Genomic DNA, 18,341 nt, shown 5'->3' with positions numbered 1-18,341 from the left:
CGCTTTGTATGCCCATTTAAGTTGATAGCAATTTAGTGAGAATACCCTTGGAGATAAATCCAAAGTTACTATAGGCTCTGGGAATGGTCCCTAAAATTCTGTTTAATAACCCAAGTTCTATCTTTGATTGACATCTTTAAGACATTGTGCAGAACTATAAATATAAGACAAGGCTTACTTGCAAATAATTGAACTTATATACTTTGATACCCGTTTATTGTACCACCAGTGTAGGCGCTGGCGGTAAGCATGGTTTTATTCCTGTCCGGATCATTCTGCCTGCTCCGCCGGTTCCGCCTGCTCCGTCGCCATGTTACCATAATCGCTTCTCCTCCTAGACTACAAGGGCCTGTGTACCCATCTCTTTGATTTAGGTCACCTATTATCTCAACTCGCTCTTTTGGGCTTTGTCGGTGCTGGGGTCTAGGTGTGGCGCTCATTGCAATGCACCCTTGTCCATAATTGGCAAAATTAAATGCTAATTATCTACCCTACGGAAGGAATTATGGGAAAAATTTCTATAGATGGCTGACCGAAAGTCATATGTGGAGATTTCAAATATGCCCTTGGATTTGACCTTTGTCCTTTATTTCAAGGTCATATACTGGCCAAAATATTTTTAAAAAAAACTAAAATTTTTACGAAAAAAAATTATTTGTGCTAATATTCAGAAACTACACAGACCTAACCTATAATATTATTGGCAGGTGTTACCCTTCGGGTCATCTTTCATCTCTGTGAGTTTGGGGTCAATTGGTGCATTTTCATGGGAGTAGGGGCCATAAGATACCAAAACTGAAAACTGTCTCTAATTCGGGAACTGTTAATGCTAGAGGCCTATTCTTTTTTGCATTTTGTAGAGCATGTAAAGCCCAACACTGGGGTGGTCTCCGTTTTTTTTTTATTTTCATATGGTTTACGAGTTATGCTGTATCAAAAAGTACATTGTGGTGGTGAAAGCAAAATGTGCAATACGGTAATGTATAATAAATTTTGAACCTCTGGAAAATAAAATATAAGGCTTGGCGAGGCAGATGACTTCTGGTCAAAAATGACATTATTTCATGAAATTTGAACATCTGGAACTTCTGAGCACCTCCCATTGCAAGAATTTCAACCAAAATGAACTTTTCTTTTATTTCAATTAATTTCTTTTGTAGGAAATTTATGGTACATTATTGTAACTCCAAAATTGTAACATTTAGTCCCTTATATCTCCAAAACTGGCAGAGATAGGACCATAGTTACTATTGAATTTGAACAGGAAGTCATTAGAGGCAATTTTACTGTGACCTTAAAATTAACCTTTGACCTACTTTTTCACCATGAACTGAACTTTGCAAATTTTCGTTCCCTTTTATCTCCTAATTGGCAGAGATAGGTCCATAGTTACTAACTTACTATTGAACTTGAATAGGAAGTCATATACAGTACTGGCAATTTAAATGTGACCTTTAAATTGACCTTTGACCTTATTTTCACCATGAACTGAACTTTGCAAATTTTCCTTCCCTTTTATTTCCATAACTGGCAGACATAGGTCCATAGTTACCATTGAAGTTAAATAGGAAATCATATACTGGTAATATGTGACCTGGAAATTGACCGTTGACCTACTTTTCATGATAAACTGCACTTTGCATATTTTCTGATCTTTATATCTCAAAAACTGGCAAAGATACTCCCATAGTTAGTATTGAACATGAATAGGAAGTCATATACTGGCAATCTAACTGTGACCCTGAAATTAACCTTTGACCTAATTTTCAGCAAATTTGCAAATTTTCTTTCCCTTATATCTCAAAAATCGGTAGAGATACACCCAAAGTTGCTGTTTAACTTGAACCGGAAGTCATACATTGGCAATCTAACTGTGACCTTGAAATTGACCTACTTTTTATGATGAACTGCTTTTTGCATGTTTTCTGGCCTTTAAATCTCCAAATTGGCAAAGAAGTGCCCATGGTTACTATTGAACTTGAATAGAAATTCAAATACTGTGATATTGAAATTCACCTTTGACCTACTTTTTCACCATAAACTGAGCTTTGCATATTTTCTTGCCCCTCATAATCTTCAAAACTAGCAGAGATGTGCCCGGTGTTGCCCCTAGGTTTTCTCTTTTGTCAGCACATATGCAACACTGACAACACATTTCAAGGAAAACCAAGAGGCCTATTGTCTAGAGAATCTCAGGAGTGATCAATGTTAGGAAAATGCAGGTCAATTAGAAAATCTGCTTGATTGTACCATTCACATATATATATTTTTTTTTTTTTTTTTTTTTTTTTTTTTTTGCATATTTCCAGAACTTGTTGATTGCATTTTATAGAGCTTGTCAAGCACAAGACTGGTGGCAGTGTACCTTTTTTTTGGGGGGGGGGGTTTCCATACGAATGCGCTTACTCCAGCTGGTGGTACTATATCCGGAGGTGGTATTGCCTCATTGATCCTCTAGTTATTAGTGTTTTTGTTATTTCAGGCTGCTTATCATCCCAATCATTATATAAGAAATATACCACTCAAAACAGTGTTGTTATTCACCTTGGCTCAACTAATACAGCTGATTGTTTTGTGTACATTTGGATTTGCCCCTCACAAATTAATGAAGCCAGCATTTCCAGCAATCCTCGTGCTTCTGATTCCCATAAGGTACAAAAAGCATTTTCTTGTACATTTTATAAATTTCTTTACAAAAGTGTTTCAAATAAACACATTGCCAAGAATTTTAGATGTCATTGGCTTTGGTAAGTATTATCCAATTATGCTTTTATTTAGAAGAGATGCAATAAACAGAACTATTTTTAACATATATTGACCTTTTTTTATTACAGGCATAAAATTGCACCAAAATTCTTTGAAAAGAAGCATTTGGATTTACTAGATGCTCGTACTCTTTGCCTTCAGTGAAATGAAGCCACTTGAATTTCAAACTTTCTTCTGAAGGGGCATTTCTATCATGCGTTGAGGACACTCCTTTGGTTGACATTAAACATACTTTACACATTATGAAAGCCATATTCAAGACAAGAACCTACAGTTCTTTGATATTGATAAAGAAAACTGAATCACCAATTTGTTAAAATAGATTATTTGTTTTATAAGCTATGTATTTACACTTTTTAAGTTTTGTACATAGCATTGCTTATTCTTGTTTATATTGAACTTATATTACAGTCAACACTTAGTGTTAACATTTATAAGGATTACATTGTTGGTCATTTAAGACATTTTTATCTTTTGATGTTTAACATTTAAGTGTTAACATTTTAAGGATTACATTGTTGGTCATTTAAGACATTTTTATCTTTTGATGTTTAACATTTAGTTCAATTACAATTTCTTTCCCTTCACTTTACATTAGAGAAAGCATTTGACTTAAATACATGGCCTAAACATAAAACTTTATTCATTGTGCTTTTCCACTTATATGTACGAATTGATTTAATTCGTTTCTCAGTAGGGTAAGGTTGCCGTTTTAAGAATTGCCCTTCACAAAAATGCATTACCGTCAAGTCAAATAATCCAAAAATCAAACATCCAACAAAAATTGTTAAGGGGTACATCTTTTTATTTTAATATTTTTTTCTTTTGCAATTTATAACAAACAAATAAGACTGATACAATAAATTTGTCACACTATCAACTATTTAAGACCTTTGTATATTGACGATTTAGCTGTACAGCAGTTGGATCATAAGGTCATATACGATACAAATGGAGTATCTACCTTGTAGAAAAAAAAGAAAATAAAATAAGATTTGAGAAAGCACCCTTATCTCAAATTCACAATGTCCTGCATTACTACATGCAATAACAGTAGTGCCATAGGCATTCGAGCTTGTGATACTCAAAAAAAGGATTCCGAGATCCTTTATATTGGCGCAAATGATGTTTACAATAAATAAACATTAACAATAGTTCCCGTTGAAATCCCTATATAAGCCTGATAAATCTCTTTAATATACAACTGCTTATCCAGTTCTGTACAGCTTACCATGAATGAATTGTACAAACCCACTTCCATACTTGGATGACATAGTTAAGTCCATACATCAATGTCTTATAGTGGAAGTGGCATGTCAATAATACACAAATCAAAAACAAGTCGGTCTACAATGTGTTGTAGGTCACCTGCCCTCGTCCACAGTTCAAGACGACCCTGTGTGAAAGTCTTCACACCAAAATGTGTGCGTTGTGCACTTCCCCATTAAGAGTTACGACCCCTTTGCAGTCAATGCAGGGAAATCATTCTCATCATCAAACTTTGGAGCAGCTTCCTTCCTGCCTCTTGGACCTCCACGGAAGCCATCACGTGCACCGCGGCCACCTCTACCTCCACGCCCAAATCCACCTTCGCGGCCTCTGCCACCAAATCCACCACGGTCTCCTCCTCTTCCAAAACCGCCTTCCCCTCTGCCGAATCCACCACTATCGGGTCTACCAAAGCCACCCTCTCCTCTTCCAAATCCACCTTCACCGCGCCCCCTTCCTCCAAATCCACCCTCTCCACGCCCTCGCCCACCACCACGAGCAACTCCCCGGCGTCCACCACCACGTCTTGGGTTGTCACTAAATGTGATCTCAATCGGTACAACATGCTGCTTGCGTCCATGGCGATCCTCCTAAAAAATACCCAGTTCAACTCTATCAAGTATATATTTAGTAAAAGGAATATAACCTTTGCTATGACATTTACTGAAAAGGGCTTATGATGAGACGTTTAATTCTTAACATCACAAATTTCTATGCCGAGGATTCCCAAATTTTGAAATTCATGTAACTTCAATTCAGTGAAGTTCACCTATTTCCATAAAAGATCTCAAGAGACAAGAGAGGGAAATATTCGTAAACCCTATGATGCAGAAAAACAACTAATGGCAGTCTCCTACCTCATCACTTTCCTCCTCTTCTTCACTTTCCTCATGTTCAGCCGGTTTCTTACTGAGTACATAGGTCTTGTTCCATTGGGCATCATCAACACCTTCTCCCGGTCGTCTCAAGTTAAATTCAGATTTCACTCTTTGTTTATTCTGCATGGCCTTCCATTCGTCTAATGTCATTTCCTTGGGTTCCTCTTCTTCAGGCTCGGCGGGTTCTTCAGCCACATCTGTGCTTTCACTTAAGAAAAACATACAAACATGACTAAAAATCATCTTACCAACATTAAAAATCTACCATCAGCAGATTTAAAATTCAAGTCTAAGAATAACATTCAACTTTTACATCCTTTTCATTGGAAAAAATCACAAAACTTGGGAAAATATTAATTGAGAAGGCTTCAAACTTCAACATATAGCTCTTTTACCTATCAAATGTCAAACATTTAACTCCTTTGAAATTCACATTAATTTAGACTTTCTCAACGGTCTTACTTTGGATCCTGGTTTTCAGTATCTTCATTTGTTGCAGACCAGTCCGTAATTTCTTCTGACAGGTTGGTTGTATTCAATTGGTCACTGAAAGATTATCAAAATGGATTTGATATGTGACCAGACAGAACACTGCTCTAACAGGTACTCATTATAAGGTCTGATCAGCTTATCACTGCAGTAAAATACCACTTTGTAGAGCGTTAGAAAATGATTTTCCTTATTGGTTTTCTGGGCAAGTGAGACGAGGCCAATGGTTGTTTAAAACAATGCAGAGACATTCTTTTAAAAACAACTAATGTACCAGACCAATTTACCTGTCACACTTTACCTTTTGTTATTTTAAAGTTTATTATTCAAAACACTTGAATGGGTGGTGGTGAAATCAATACATGGCAAACATGCACTCAATTCATATCCTTTTCTAGGGTGGCAGATATTTTAGGAAAATTTTCCACCAGCCAGTTAGAAAATTGACCACATTTAGCCAGAGACATTATCTGTTCATATCTAGTGAAAATTCAATCAGTGGACCTGGTAGCGGGTAAGTAATTCATAGGCAAGAAGTGTAAGAGCAGAAAAGGTCCTTTCAGTTTGAATTAGAACAATTCAACTACTTAAATCAATCAATCAATCACAAAAATATCCATGAAATTTCTACATCACTGGTACATACTAAATTTTTTAGCATTTCGAGCTACTTGGAAAAGCAAATATGATGGTAGCAAAGAGGATAACTGGAGGGCTTCATAAAGCAGATCTCATCTCCAATTAACATTATGACCAATAAGATCCAGTTATTATATACTTTCTTATTTGTAACTCTGATTAAAAGCATTGTAATGCAAACTTTTCATATAATAGCTTCCTACAATAAATCTTGTTTACCTACTGACATAAAAACTGCATTAACTTGAACATTGACAAACTTTCAGACCTACATTTTTAAAATTAAAAATTTATACCCTTTTGTTTTAGTTTGGATTCTTCCTTCCTTAAAATGAATCTTAATTATTATTTATAAGCAGTTTGTAATTTTCAGCATGTAATTTAAATTGTTTTGACACACAAAAAGTCTGCCATAGACGAACAATTATTATCATCAATAGATCAGACATGTTGGATACACCATAGGTGCTAGGCAAAATCTGAATTTAGTGTTTCTCAGTTTCCGGTAAAGCAAGAGTTTGTCGTCATGCAAACTGTTTGATTATAAAGAATCATCACAGAAACACTTCAAGTCACACTCTCTTGCAAACAAACTAGTATTGGGCAACTGTTAGAGTACAAACAGGGGGTAAAACATTTTCAGGGTCTTGTACATATCCATTGCAGTCAGGGTGAGGTGATTAATTAGTTGCATTGAAAAAAATCTTTAAGGTTAGTTGCAAGATGCAATAAACAGTTTCCACCCAACTGACTTACTCTACATCGTCTTTGACAGTTCCCCAGTTAAATGCTCCGCCACCGTCCCTCTTGTCCACAGGCTTAACACCGCTGCTAGGAAAAAAAGAATGAATCAAGTAGGCATAAGATGACTGGGAGAACGAAAAGCAAAATAATAGACAACGAAAGCAGTCTGATTCATATATAAAAACTTTTCCACCCATTCTCACCAGTGATGCTTGTTATTTGAAGTTGAACATATGTTTCAATATTATAACTGATTGTGGTTTTTGTAGGTTTTACAGATAGTGAATGAAAATATCTTAGTATATTTCATCAATCTGTACAATTGCTGCAAAAGATTGCTTTAATTGCCACAATTTAGTTATTTATTTATTATTTTTACTTTCTTCTTATTTTTTTAATCTTTGTCTGTAAAAATTTTACAGTAGTACCAAATAGACATGCAAAGCCAGAGGAAGACCAAGGAAACTTGTCACTGCTTGAAAAGACCCAATTACCAAAAGCCCTGAACAAAACCTTGGCCCTTCGAGTTTGTAACAAGTTATAGTTCACCATCACTTGATTATATTACAGTAGTGAGAAGTAATAAGCTCCAAGCCTTGCTTCTTTGGTTGATGATGTGCTCTCAATCAAATTTCTAAGTTACATTATCTCATGTCATCATAGTTAAAATGCAGACAATATTATTTACACCTATCATGACGAAGTCACTACTCACGTTTTATCGCTGCCACTATGTCTATCAAATTCACGCTTTCCAAATCCTCCTCTGCCACGTCCACGTCCAAATCCACCTCCTCTCCTCGTTCCTCTTCCTCCCCTCCCACTCTCTGGTCTGTCACTGAAATTGTAGAAATTAGTCTTTAAAATGTTGGGGGGAAAAAAACTTTGGTCTTTTACATTTTACTTACTTTTTAAATATCCACAAAGGCAAGCTGATTATTTGAAAGATATTATCCCCCCCCCAAAAAAAAAAAAATTCTTAATAGAAATGCTAATTACAAGTTCAGCCTAAATATTTTTGTAGAGTGCAAATATTTTGAGCTCACTTTTAAACCATTTAATCAAATCAGAAAAAGAACATACTAGGTGTTTGCAAGCTTATATTTTCCTCCTTTCTCAAGCATAGATCTTAAAATACAAAAACATGAATTGGCCATTTATTTTAAAGCTATATATTTTATTTGGGTATTACCACACCAGTAACATTTCTACATCTTAATCTTACCGGAATTCTCCACCTGAGGAAAAGCCTTGTTCTCTGGGAGCAAAGTCGTCATTCTGTCTGTCTTGTCTGGGTCCACGGTTTTGTCTAGGCGGCCGTCTGTCACTTTGAGGTCTGTCAGTATCTGTATTCCTTGCGGACTGCTCTCGCTGCCTTCTTGGAGGTGGATTTTCTGAATCATAAAGGGATAACATTAATTACCAGATCGGAAAATGGCATTTAAGATATACTTTTGCTGAACAAAAGGATGCACTGGGTTGTATAGGTATTTATTAGGACTTCCCATAAATCACAGGATGTCAGTAAAAGTATCCGTCTTAAATCTCTAACTGAAAAAATTTAAATTACCACATTAAAAACAACAGTACAATGTATGCCAGAAGAAAACAATTTTACACTAGTTCCTTGTTAACTATAACACCTGCAAGGAAGTTACTAAAGTCTGGCTAATAAGAATTTTCTTTTACCGAGGTATTTTTCTCTTATCAGCAGTTTAAAATATGGTAAATAATTTCATGCTCTGGTGGCTTTGGAGACAGGTATCCACTTAAACATTGTTAGACTGTCCTACAAGTAGTGGGGCTTATTGCACAGATGATGTCATTTATCAAGTCTGCATTACAATAAAATAATAATAATATAACATTGCAACTCTCAGCCGGTCACCATGTGCACATGTGAAATTGACATATTAAGACTTTACCACATGAGTGTGCTCATGTCCGAGTTAGGCCAGTCATTAAAACGGTTGGGCCTTCATTTATTTTTCATTCATGTGTTCATCAATGCAGATACAATGCAAATAAAAAATAGAATTGCATGCAATACCCATTAATTTCACTGATACCAAGTCACGTGTGAACAAACCACGTGGTTATTCACCTTTGTGTGAAAGCATGTCAGCTTGAACGCATGGCCTAAGAGAAAATATCAATACTCGTGTAATAGACACAAACTGCAACAACTTCATTTTTCAACTCATAATGGCAGTTCAGTCATGACGGGTGTCATCCTCACCCTTTCATTACTGCATTTGCAGCATTTTCGCTTTCAATGCCTCCCATTATGTCAGAATCATTTTACAGTGAGTGAGAAATAAATGATTTTTATGTATTGCACGGTTAATACCTTCTCTCCTTCCACCAACATGCTCTGTTTGTTTTGGTTTTGCAGGTTCAGGTTCGATTATCTGAGCTTTTTTATTCTGCTTTGTTTTCGCAGACTTGGCTTTCTCATTTTTGGCGTTTTTCTTCGTCTTGTCGCCATCCTTCTTCTTTGCTTGCTCCTCTTGTTCCTTTAAAATCTCGAACGGGTCATCTTCATCATCTAACACCAACTCAAACCTATTTTTCACCTCTATACCGTAGGTGGTAGCCATTGCTCCTCGTTTTTTAGAGGATGACAATGGATGTTTATCAGGCAGGTACTCCTGCAAGTCCTGTCAATGTTTTCCAATATGGCGTGTTTACATGGATGCTGGGATTTCGAGCCAAAATGACGTCACTACAACCAAATAAGGCGCGAGCTCAGGTAAACAAAATTTCTCGAAATAAATTGCCCAAGCATTCAAATCATCAAAACTTCCATAAAATGTACACAAGCTATTTAAAAAAAAACCTAAATTATTCATTCGTGGTTACTTATCAAAAAAACTACACGTTCCCATGATGCCTGAGATGCCGCGAAAATACGTTTAGTTTACTTCCCTCCAGAAATTTTTACGGTGGTAGCAATGGCGCAAAACGCTCAGACCAGTCCGGCTTTTTCTTCGCCAAAAAGGGATGGCAAACTCACCATACGCATTGAAAATGTGCCAGGAAGTCCACCTTTTCGGGACATGATGATGATGCCATGGAATTGGGGAGTTGGGGCAGCAAAAATTAATTTGAGTCCTTCAAGTTCATGTGGATCGCCTGAAGCGGGGGACAGAGATAAAGAAATACTTCGTCGTGGAAGGCCCAGGGCTGACGCTTTGCACACTTTGGTGGTTGACGGTCCTGCATCGCCAAATCAGATTAAGTGCAAGATTTGTAATCGGGTTTTTCCGAGAGAAAAATCGTTGCAAGCTCATCTGAGAACCCACACAGGTAAGAATATTATACTGGGCCTTTAACTGGGCGGTCACGCGAACCGCTTACTGACAGTCCGCCAAATTTTCCTGACATCTCAGGTAAAAGTCATAGCTTGTTAGACAAAGGTTTTAGCTAAAATTACATTTTTTAATTTAGCTACACAAGTCCAGGATACTTTTTAACGTTTTTCGCATTAGACTTAGAAAAATTAAATGCCAAGCTTAACCATTGGCGCGCCATTTTTAAACGAACAATGACTTTTAAGAGAAATCGACAGTGTCACTTTTTAAATGATGTCAGTTCTTGTTAAATGCCCTTTTATTTTGCCTTCACAAATATTTATTTCAAATCTTCGTTTTTATTATTTATTATAGAATTTTTATTTTATTTATTTCTGTTTAACAGTTATATATTTTAATAAACATGGTAACATTTCATTTTGAAGTTACTATTTGTAAATTAAAGAGAACTATAAATTTACAGGAGAACGCCCTTACATATGTGACTACCCTGGCTGTGGACGTGCATTTTGTCAAAGTGGGCAGCTGAAAACACACCAACGTCTTCACACTGGAGAAAAACCATTTGAATGTTCTCAGTCAGGTAATTTTGCCTTATTATAATTTTTCTTATTTGTGTTGGAGCAGGTTTTTTGAAAATAGTGTCAGTTCCATTTTTCAAATAGTCATTTGGTGAAGTGTCTACTATTAATGAGATTTTTTTATTCACATACCAATATTCTTATATTTATATTATAAATAAAAATACATCGAACATTGAGATGAAGTGACAACACTTGCTCAGAAATTACAATATTTACAATATTTTTATTTTCTTATCTCTGTTTTCACTAAAACCTCACTTATGGGACCAGAGGTAAAATAGTCTCCATTGAACACTGGAGTCTGCTTAATTTAGACTAGAACAGTTAATATTGGAGTAAGTCAGTATTATTGGGGAAAAGGTGGACTAGTCTTTCAAAAACTAACGAGTTCCTTTTTCTTCCTCCTTTGATAACTGCATCTAATATACCAAAAACTCGTTTTTTCTTATAAAAGACTACAATCATATTTTGTTAATGTTAAAAATACTTGTTTCTGCTTAGGATGTTCCAGCAGATTTACGCACGCCAATAGACACTGCCAAGATCATCCCAACATGCCATTAAGGAGAGCACCCACAGACCTTACAATACTGGAGAAGGAAGGGCTAAGGGATGAAGTTAAAGATTGGCTCAAAAGGTATCTTTTGTGAAAATTAGTTTCATGTTATTAATAAATTCAGCACAAGCTTTAAAATATATTTTCAAAATTTAATTACCTGTTTGCGAGAAAATGCTTGACTAGATATTAATTTTATTTTTATTTATTTTTATTCAGGCATGTAGAATCCAGAAACAATGAAACAACTGTTTCCTATTCAAGTAGCAGGCAGTTAAAAAGACTTTTAGACCAAGTGGCAAAAACAAGTGATGAAAGGGTCATCAAAAAGAGAAAAGAAAATGAAACCTGTCAGATGAGTGACGATCAAAAGGACAAGTGGTTGGGAGCTCTTGCATTAATTGAATTGGCACAGAGTCAATAGACAATTACAGATAAGCATATTTTATTTTGAGAAGTATGCTTCAATGTTAATAACAAACTTTTTCCATTTATTTGCCAATGAATATGCCAAATAGTTCGGATGTTTTGCTTGGCAAGGCCAAATAGTGATGAATTTTCAAATAATTTTATTTTGTTAAACCCATTTGAAGTGTACTTTTGTACATGACAGTTTTACCAGTTATTTGTTGAAGGGAAGTTTGTACATTTTACTATCAATCTGTTAGTAGGAATCTTTTAGAGTCTGTGCACTCTTAAGCCAATTTCATTATTTAAAAAAATGAGTACTATTTATAAGTAGATAGGATGTAATATATGTAACAATTCATTTAAATTATTGCTTTTAACAGAAACTTTCATCTATTGTAAATATTTGTAATTGCATGTTGTGGTTTGGACATGCCGTTCTGTGAAGTTTTTTGTTTTTAGCCTTTTTACTATGTCTGCTGCATTTGTTTGACTCTAAATATATTGTATGCATTTAGTTTTAACTTTAAATTGTGCAGTGCACAATTTCACCAGAGCCAATTTTGCAGTGGTGTGTGTACCAAGGTGTTTTTAAAAACTGTGAGAGGTGTTATAGAAGACACTCATAAGTTGTATCTAACTTAAGTTTTCAAAAAAGAAAAAAAAAGGTCTAGTTAGATGTAAATCTCACAATTGACCAATAAACACTTATTTTATTGGATCTTTTTATTCGCTTTCCCTTTCAATTTAATGCATAAAAAATTGGAAAGTAGTAACCTTAACCCAACATGATGCCAATTTTTATCATACTCTGTAAAAATGTTTGAGGTTCCATGATTAGCATCTTGAAAAAGTCTTGTGAGACATCAAGATATAAGTTAATATCCACTGCCTCAGTTCGTTGCCTACAAGTAGTGGTCATCTGGATGGTACAGTTCACTCAGAAGTCTATACACATAAGATGGTGCATTGCCTCCACTGAAATGGATTGAAAATGGTTCTTTTCAAAGAAAGAAACAAAAATAAAAAAAGACTTGCACAATGAAGATCTCATGCGTCCCCCTCCCCCCTTCTGTGTTATGTTACAAGCCGAAAACTGCCAAAAGGAACTACAGCAGCACATCACATTTTATACTTACATATTTGAAATAAAAAGTGTAACAAGTTCTGGTGGCACATAATCAAATACTGGATTCTGTATTTGGGCATGTGACAAAATTTCCCCTTCTGAAAATTTCATCACATCATGTGGACTCACAAACTTGTTAAAGGCATCCTAAATAAAAAAGTGAAAATATTATTTTGTGTAATGAATGGCACCCAGATTTTGTTGTTTTTTTTCTGATAATTAGTGAAAAAACCTTAAAAAGTTTTACCTTAAGAAGGTAAAAGTAAACATTAATAGTAATGAAATCACCTATTCTTTCAATACAACAATCAAATCTAATTTTTCTATATTTTTTTGAACTTAATAACAACCATGAGAAGTTACTCACTTGGTCATACGAACAAAGGTACTGAGGAGATAATTTAAACATTGGTGCACACACAATTAACTGGAAAGAAAAAGATGTTTAGCATAAAACATTTTGCAAAATTAAAAAAAAATCATCATCTAGATGTTTCAAATAAAAACAAGCAATAAAGAAGAACAAATGGATATTTACTGATCAAATTTCCTTAAAATTGAGTTACTGCTCTAATTAAGGAGTTGCCTTGCAGGGACTGATTTTTATTTTCAATTGTAAACAACACTGCCAACTTACAGGAACAGAATGATGTTTTGCTGCCAATGCAATAGCATGGCTACCATTTATAGCTTTTAACCTGAAAAGGAAATGGATATAATGCTTATATTCATATTATATTTATATTCTTCCGTTTTTGTTTTTTTTTCTTTCTAGTACTCTACAACTAGAGTGATATTGTATGTAATTTGTAAACACAATGACTTCAAAGGTCAGTTCATTAAAAAACTAAACAAAAGCCCTACAAACTGGTTAAAGAAACAGTTACAGACAAAATAATAGGTCTTTTTCTATTTAACATAAATCCATAATGGTCTTTGAATGTTTTCCTTGTCATAAAAGAAGTGAAACATTTCATTTTATTGTACAACAGCAACTACTACCACTACTACTACTACTACTATTACTACTTTTACTGTTACTACTACTACTACTGATTCAGAAGTATCATTCAAATTTTGGTCTGAAATCAGACCAAGTTTTGGACTTCAGTTCATTTGTGAAACAGGCCTCGGTCACAGATTCTGTCACCCAAATGCTCAACATAAATTCAATTAATCAATTTATGCCCAAACAGAATGAAGAACAATGTAAACGTGAGCAATCCCCCCTCCCCCCTTAGCATAACATGTAAGGACCTCTTAAAGCATACCAGCACAGATTGTTTCCTTTAAGTGTACCACATGATGTGGAAAGAGTGTTGAAGTATTTGGATCTTCCTCCTTACCCTCCATTAGCCATGACTGTGTGTGTTCCTATGATCACTTTATTGACTCTGGACATCATTGCAAACACGGCAGAATCTGTGATTACTGTTGTCTCAATTCCAGCATTGGCAAGTTTAACTGCTAACTCTTGACCCTTTAATAATAAAAAAATAATAATAATGTTTATTGAGCAAAATCATACAACTGGCATATTTGTTGACCTTCTCCACTAGATTTGACAATTTATAATAATCATATTATTAGACAAAAAATACTGAAAGTGCAATTACATGGAGTATAACCCAACATAAATTACAGCAACTCATAATTCAATGAGTAGGTCTATAAACAATGGACAAATATATGTGACAAGAAATTACTGTGATTTTAATAAATGTGTAGTTAATTTAGTTATTTAATAAGGTTATTACCACTCACAGTTGAACATCATGAAAAAGTTGTTGAAAGCTTAAGCTATTGACAAAAAAAAAAAAGTAAATAAATACGATATTTATAAAATTTCTACTTACATGATAAAATGGAGCACATTCAACAACAATTACCTGGAACCGTCTTTTTTTCGCAGCACTCTGGAGTTTAAATTTAAAAAGATAATTATAATATAAATTCCTTAAGAAGAAATATGTTGTTTCTGAGAATATTCATTTGATGAATATGATAAATCAAATCATTTTTTACACTTCAGTTCTATGATTTATTTACCTCCAGGTATATACTGAATCACAATCTCACAGTCTACACATTGTAATCACAAAAGACTAAAAATATAAATGTCATATATATAACATTACAAAGTTAATTGCAAAAGCATGTGTAATCAGCATTATGTATGTCTTACCACTAAAAATGCTTCTACAGTCCTTGACTTGCCAGCAGTCAAGACAATTTCGTTGGCATGGATATGTTCCAATGCCTGTACAGCTATGTTATCAGCACTGAAATAGAAAATAAGATACCATTCCTAGAGACTATTTGTACTAACTTTGGATCAAATTATCTCCAAGGGGATTCTCACTTAACTGCAATTAACTTAAGCGACTTAGATGTCTGTCATGCCTACTGAAGCTGATAGGGGGTAATTAACTATCGTTTAGCAGCTTTAGTAGGCGTCCCAGACATTTACGCCACTTAAGCAGAAAGCAATTTAGCAGGAAATCCCGTGGAGATGGACCGATCCTTTTAGATCGATCTAGGGATGGGAATCCAGTCTAAGATTTTAATAACTTTGACAAAAGCAATTATTATATTTGATCACCAATGCTAATCCGACAGTGATGGTGGTTTTACAAATCCAAAATTACTTTCAAGTTTTCTTACCTTGTTTCAAGTTCTGTAATAAGTTCCCCTATGGCCTCTATGAGAGGTGCCTGTAATAAAGATAGATGAGTTAAGACTCTGTTTTTAACCCAAAGAACAAGTTAAAAACAAGAACCAGATTTACATCAGAACTTCAGATCAATAGCTAGTCTCATATTTCAGACCAAAATTATTATATAGCAATTATCTATGAAACTTAAACACAATTAAGTATAAATCTGTAGCTAAGTATAAATCTGTAGAGTAACTGTCAGAGTAGCCTTTTTTTCTAGTTATAAAACAATCTCACATCTTCATTTTATTAGACTACTACAGATTTACTAGGGTCAAAATAGGTACATATTCTTTTTTAAGTCATTTTTCCTAAAACCAGGTATTTTTATCCTAAATCTTTCAAATCTATAAAGACTGTATTAAAAGCCTTCAATAACATACTGCACCTGATTATATGGCAATTAAATTATGTAGCACATATCAGTTTTTTCATCTCATGTTGAATGCAAAAAAAAAAAAAAAGAAACATTGATTACAAAAGATTGCAACTACAGGTTTAAAAACGAAAATACACCCAAGTTGATTTTAAACACTTGCCTTTAAACTATGAGAGCCAATGTGTGAATAATCAATTTGTCCTTCTGCAAGTAAGAGGTTCTGTAACAGAAAATTCATCAAAATATATTCAAGACCAACTTTAAAAAACAGAATGCAGCTGCTACACATAAGTTTGAAGTATAAAATTGAAAGATAAGACATCTTATGCATGGATGTGACTGCCATTTAGTGAGAAAGTCTGAAAATATGGCATGGGATCCAAGGTGGCCCTCTGCATCTATTTCAAAAATAATATTTTTGGCTCCCAAAAGTCAAAAATCTGTTGAAAGTTGGAAAAATTCAATACTGCCTAAGATTAACATTTTTGCAATTATTCTTTGTTGCGGACATATGTAAGGTACACAATTAGATTTTTAAAAAGACTGACATGATCAAATAACTGATGTATTCATGTCACAAAATATAGAAACTGTATTTACATGTAATGATTCTTGGGCTTCCCCATCTTCATGTTTTCCTTTGACACTGAAAGATACAAATTTAATAAATCAATGTAAACTTGGTTTCCATAACTTACCCAACACACTTTTGAGAGTGCATGCATACATGTCTTTGCTTTCTTTGCGATTATCTATAAAACATATGTAAACAATTTGCAGCAACAATCAAAAATAAAAATTTCCAAATATCAACATGTAAGCATTTAAAAATTTACATATGAAATTTATAACTTACCTAGCAGACTCTTCCCTTATAATCTTCAAAACTAAAATTTGAAATAAATCTACCATTTATTGGCTGCTTAATGATTTGTAACTTTGATGGATTATGTTAGTCCCTAGCTTTCTATTTATTACACATCTGTTTGTACCCTTTTCATATGTACCGAGCATGTTGAAGAATTTTCTAAACTGGAGTATGTCTGTTGTCAAAATCATTGTCTTTCCAATAATGTGCAGTTCTGATAGACAAAATGTAATGAGAAATGTGAAAAAGTTACCCGCAGAGCTTATACCATATACATACATCTTTAACTAATATTTTTAACTATTTCAAATGCAGTGAATATAACAAACCAAAGGCAACAATTTCACTTATATTCAAAAAGCATATGGATGGTAACCCCCCAAAAAATAATAACAATATCTTCTTTCAAATGCTCAAAATTAAGTTAAAATTTGTATCAATTCAAGTAGGTGCTAAATGAGCATGCATTACTTATCCTGCATTCTTGACAACTTGACAGTTAACCTACCTCTTCTCACCATATTTCCCGCAGCAGACTCAGAAGGTTGCGCATCTATTATCTTCTTTCCCTCCTTACAAATTAGGCTCATTACTTCACTGTAAACAAAAACAAAACGCTTGCTTACTACATATACATGTAGATGGCAAACTTCAGTAGCTAATCAGGTGCTCATAATTTCTTCTTTACACTGAAATTTCAAGCATTTGAAACACACACAGTATGTAGTTATGCAGCTTTAGTTAATAAAGCCAATGCAAATTCATTTAAAAATTCATTTTGAAAAAACAATACCTTGCATTTCTCCATTTCATATTGGAAATAATGCCTCTCAATATGTGAACTGTGTTGTGTGCAACTGTATAGGAACCTTGGATGTGCCTAAAACAGTGGAAAAGTGGAATGTACCAGGTATAAAAGTACAGTACAAATATATACTCAGTACTGGTACATTTCTAATAATGTTTTCACTTTAAAAGATAATCAGGATTTTCATTTTTTAGTGTTTAATTAAGATATTGAAGAACGCTGTAAATGCACATAAATTAGGGTTTAATAATAATAATATTTTAAAGACTCAAAGGATGACCGTTTTGTAAAGCGAGTTGAGTGTGACAGGAATGATAGTTCTAGGCCAGGGGTCCCATGTGATTAGGATTAACCGGTAGTATATCGGGTAAGTATATGGGACGAATGCCACTGGCACTTGTACAAATCGACGGGGACTTGACTACGGTTCCTGTAGCCGTTTACTACTACTAATACTACACTGGTATTCCTGTCACAAAAACGACACTGACTCTACTGACGAGTGACAGATGGTTTAAATTTACAACCAGTCAAGTGAGATCTGCGCCTTTACACAACTGTTTACTTCCTCTATATTTTACTGTTTGTCTCTACGTAATCTCTGGCCCTTACCCTTGCTTCAAATCATTGATAAAAGTATCTAATTTCTCTTGAAATTCTCCCATCTTTTCGCTTTCTGACGGCATGATTGCTTCTTGGTCTGCTAACCTGTTTTCTATGCATGGCCTCTTTTTCGCTCTTAAAACCATACTTATCAGAAAGGATGTATCAAACATCATAACGAGGTATTATTT

General features: G+C 34.5%; 4 protein-coding genes across 9 annotated transcripts in view; 2 read left to right on the top strand and 2 right to left on the bottom strand.

Moving 5' to 3' along the window:
• The window catches only part of LOC106163546 (solute carrier family 4 member 11), a 42,579-nt gene extending 38,824 nt beyond the window's left edge, over positions 1-3,755 (top strand). For 3 of the 5 annotated variants that reach the window (XM_087002142.1, XM_087002143.1, XM_087002141.1), the window contains one exon: positions 2,483-3,755. In XM_087002142.1, coding sequence (XP_086858268.1) covers positions 2,483-2,818 — 336 coding nt within the window. In that variant the 3' untranslated portion in view covers positions 2,819-3,755. The remainder of the gene's footprint in view (positions 1-2,482) is intronic. The other 2 variants (XM_013541165.2, XR_015332114.1) reach the window with 2 other exon arrangements.
• On the bottom strand, positions 3,717-9,495 carry LOC106155300 (SERPINE1 mRNA-binding protein 1-like). 2 transcript variants are annotated; one of them, XM_087002145.1, is made up of 7 exons: positions 9,136-9,495; positions 8,011-8,179; positions 7,501-7,623; positions 6,798-6,872; positions 5,376-5,459; positions 4,893-5,121; positions 3,717-4,625 (listed from the first exon to the last, which is right to left on the bottom strand). In XM_087002145.1, the coding sequence occupies exons 1-7, from the start codon at positions 9,383-9,385 to the stop codon at positions 4,218-4,220; spliced, it is 1,338 nt and encodes a 445-aa protein (XP_086858271.1). In that variant the 5' UTR covers positions 9,386-9,495; the 3' UTR covers positions 3,717-4,217. The 2 variants fall into 2 exon arrangements, with proteins under 2 accessions (XP_086858271.1, XP_086858272.1); XM_087002146.1 differs by having other exon boundaries at positions 6,798-6,869.
• Positions 9,496-9,687: 192 nt separating this feature from the next.
• On the top strand, positions 9,688-12,368 carry LOC106155299 (zinc finger protein 367). Its single transcript, XM_013530059.3, has 4 exons — positions 9,688-10,094; positions 10,563-10,682; positions 11,185-11,320; positions 11,459-12,368. The coding sequence occupies exons 1-4, from the start codon at positions 9,740-9,742 to the stop codon at positions 11,661-11,663; spliced, it is 816 nt and encodes a 271-aa protein (XP_013385513.1). The 5' UTR covers positions 9,688-9,739; the 3' UTR covers positions 11,664-12,368.
• Positions 12,356-18,317, bottom strand: LOC106155298 (translation initiation factor eIF2B subunit beta). The gene is made up of 14 exons (XM_013530058.2): positions 18,160-18,317; positions 17,533-17,619; positions 17,248-17,336; positions 16,728-16,758; positions 16,472-16,517; positions 16,032-16,091; positions 15,441-15,490; positions 14,962-15,058; positions 14,633-14,692; positions 14,123-14,256; positions 13,414-13,474; positions 13,144-13,203; positions 12,787-12,923; positions 12,356-12,625 (listed from the first exon to the last, which is right to left on the bottom strand). Exons 1-14 carry the CDS (start codon positions 18,294-18,296, stop codon positions 12,553-12,555), a joined length of 1,122 nt encoding a protein of 373 aa, XP_013385512.2. The 5' UTR covers positions 18,297-18,317; the 3' UTR covers positions 12,356-12,552.
• Positions 18,318-18,341: the final 24 nt, after the last annotated feature.

The sequence above is a fragment of the Lingula anatina genome, chromosome 1 (assembly GCF_051362555.1).
Source record: "Lingula anatina isolate TDL-2025a chromosome 1, LinAna3.0, whole genome shotgun sequence".
NCBI classification, from domain to species: Eukaryota; Metazoa; Brachiopoda; class Lingulata; order Lingulida; family Lingulidae; genus Lingula; species Lingula anatina.
The sequence above is the reverse complement of the archived record's forward strand: the minus strand, read 5'-3'. Positions and strand labels throughout refer to the sequence as shown.

What these genes read in the sequence shown, in the direction of transcription:
- LOC106155300 (XM_087002145.1), bottom strand. Translation starts at nt 9,385, where the DNA reads ATGGCTACCACCTACGGTATAGAGGTGAAAAATAGGTTTGAGTTGGTG. An exon ending in CATAGTGGCAGCGATAAAAC is followed by an intron (nt 6,873 to 7,500) that starts GTGAGTAGTGAC and finishes TTTTTTTCCTAG; the next exon opens with CAGCGGTGTTAAGCCTGTGG. An exon ending in ACTGAAAACCAGGATCCAAA is followed by an intron (nt 5,122 to 5,375) that starts GTAAGACCGTTG and finishes GTTTTTCTTAAG; the next exon opens with TGAAAGCACAGATGTGGCTG.
- LOC106155299 (XM_013530059.3), top strand. Translation starts at nt 9,740, where the DNA reads ATGGCGCAAAACGCTCAGACCAGTCCGGCTTTTTCTTCGCCAAAAAGG. An exon ending in ATTTGAATGTTCTCAGTCAG is followed by an intron (nt 10,683 to 11,184) that starts GTAATTTTGCCT and finishes GTTTCTGCTTAG; the next exon opens with GATGTTCCAGCAGATTTACG. An exon ending in GTTAAAGATTGGCTCAAAAG is followed by an intron (nt 11,321 to 11,458) that starts GTATCTTTTGTG and finishes ATTTTTATTCAG; the next exon opens with GCATGTAGAATCCAGAAACA.
- LOC106155298 (XM_013530058.2), bottom strand. Translation starts at nt 18,296, where the DNA reads ATGGTTTTAAGAGCGAAAAAGAGGCCATGCATAGAAAACAGGTTAGCA. An exon ending in TTGGCTCTCATAGTTTAAAG is followed by an intron (nt 15,491 to 16,031) that starts GCAAGTGTTTAA and finishes TCTTTATTACAG; the next exon opens with GCACCTCTCATAGAGGCCAT. An exon ending in CAAAACATCATTCTGTTCCT is followed by an intron (nt 13,204 to 13,413) that starts GTAAGTTGGCAG and finishes TTTTCTTTCCAG; the next exon opens with TTAATTGTGTGTGCACCAAT.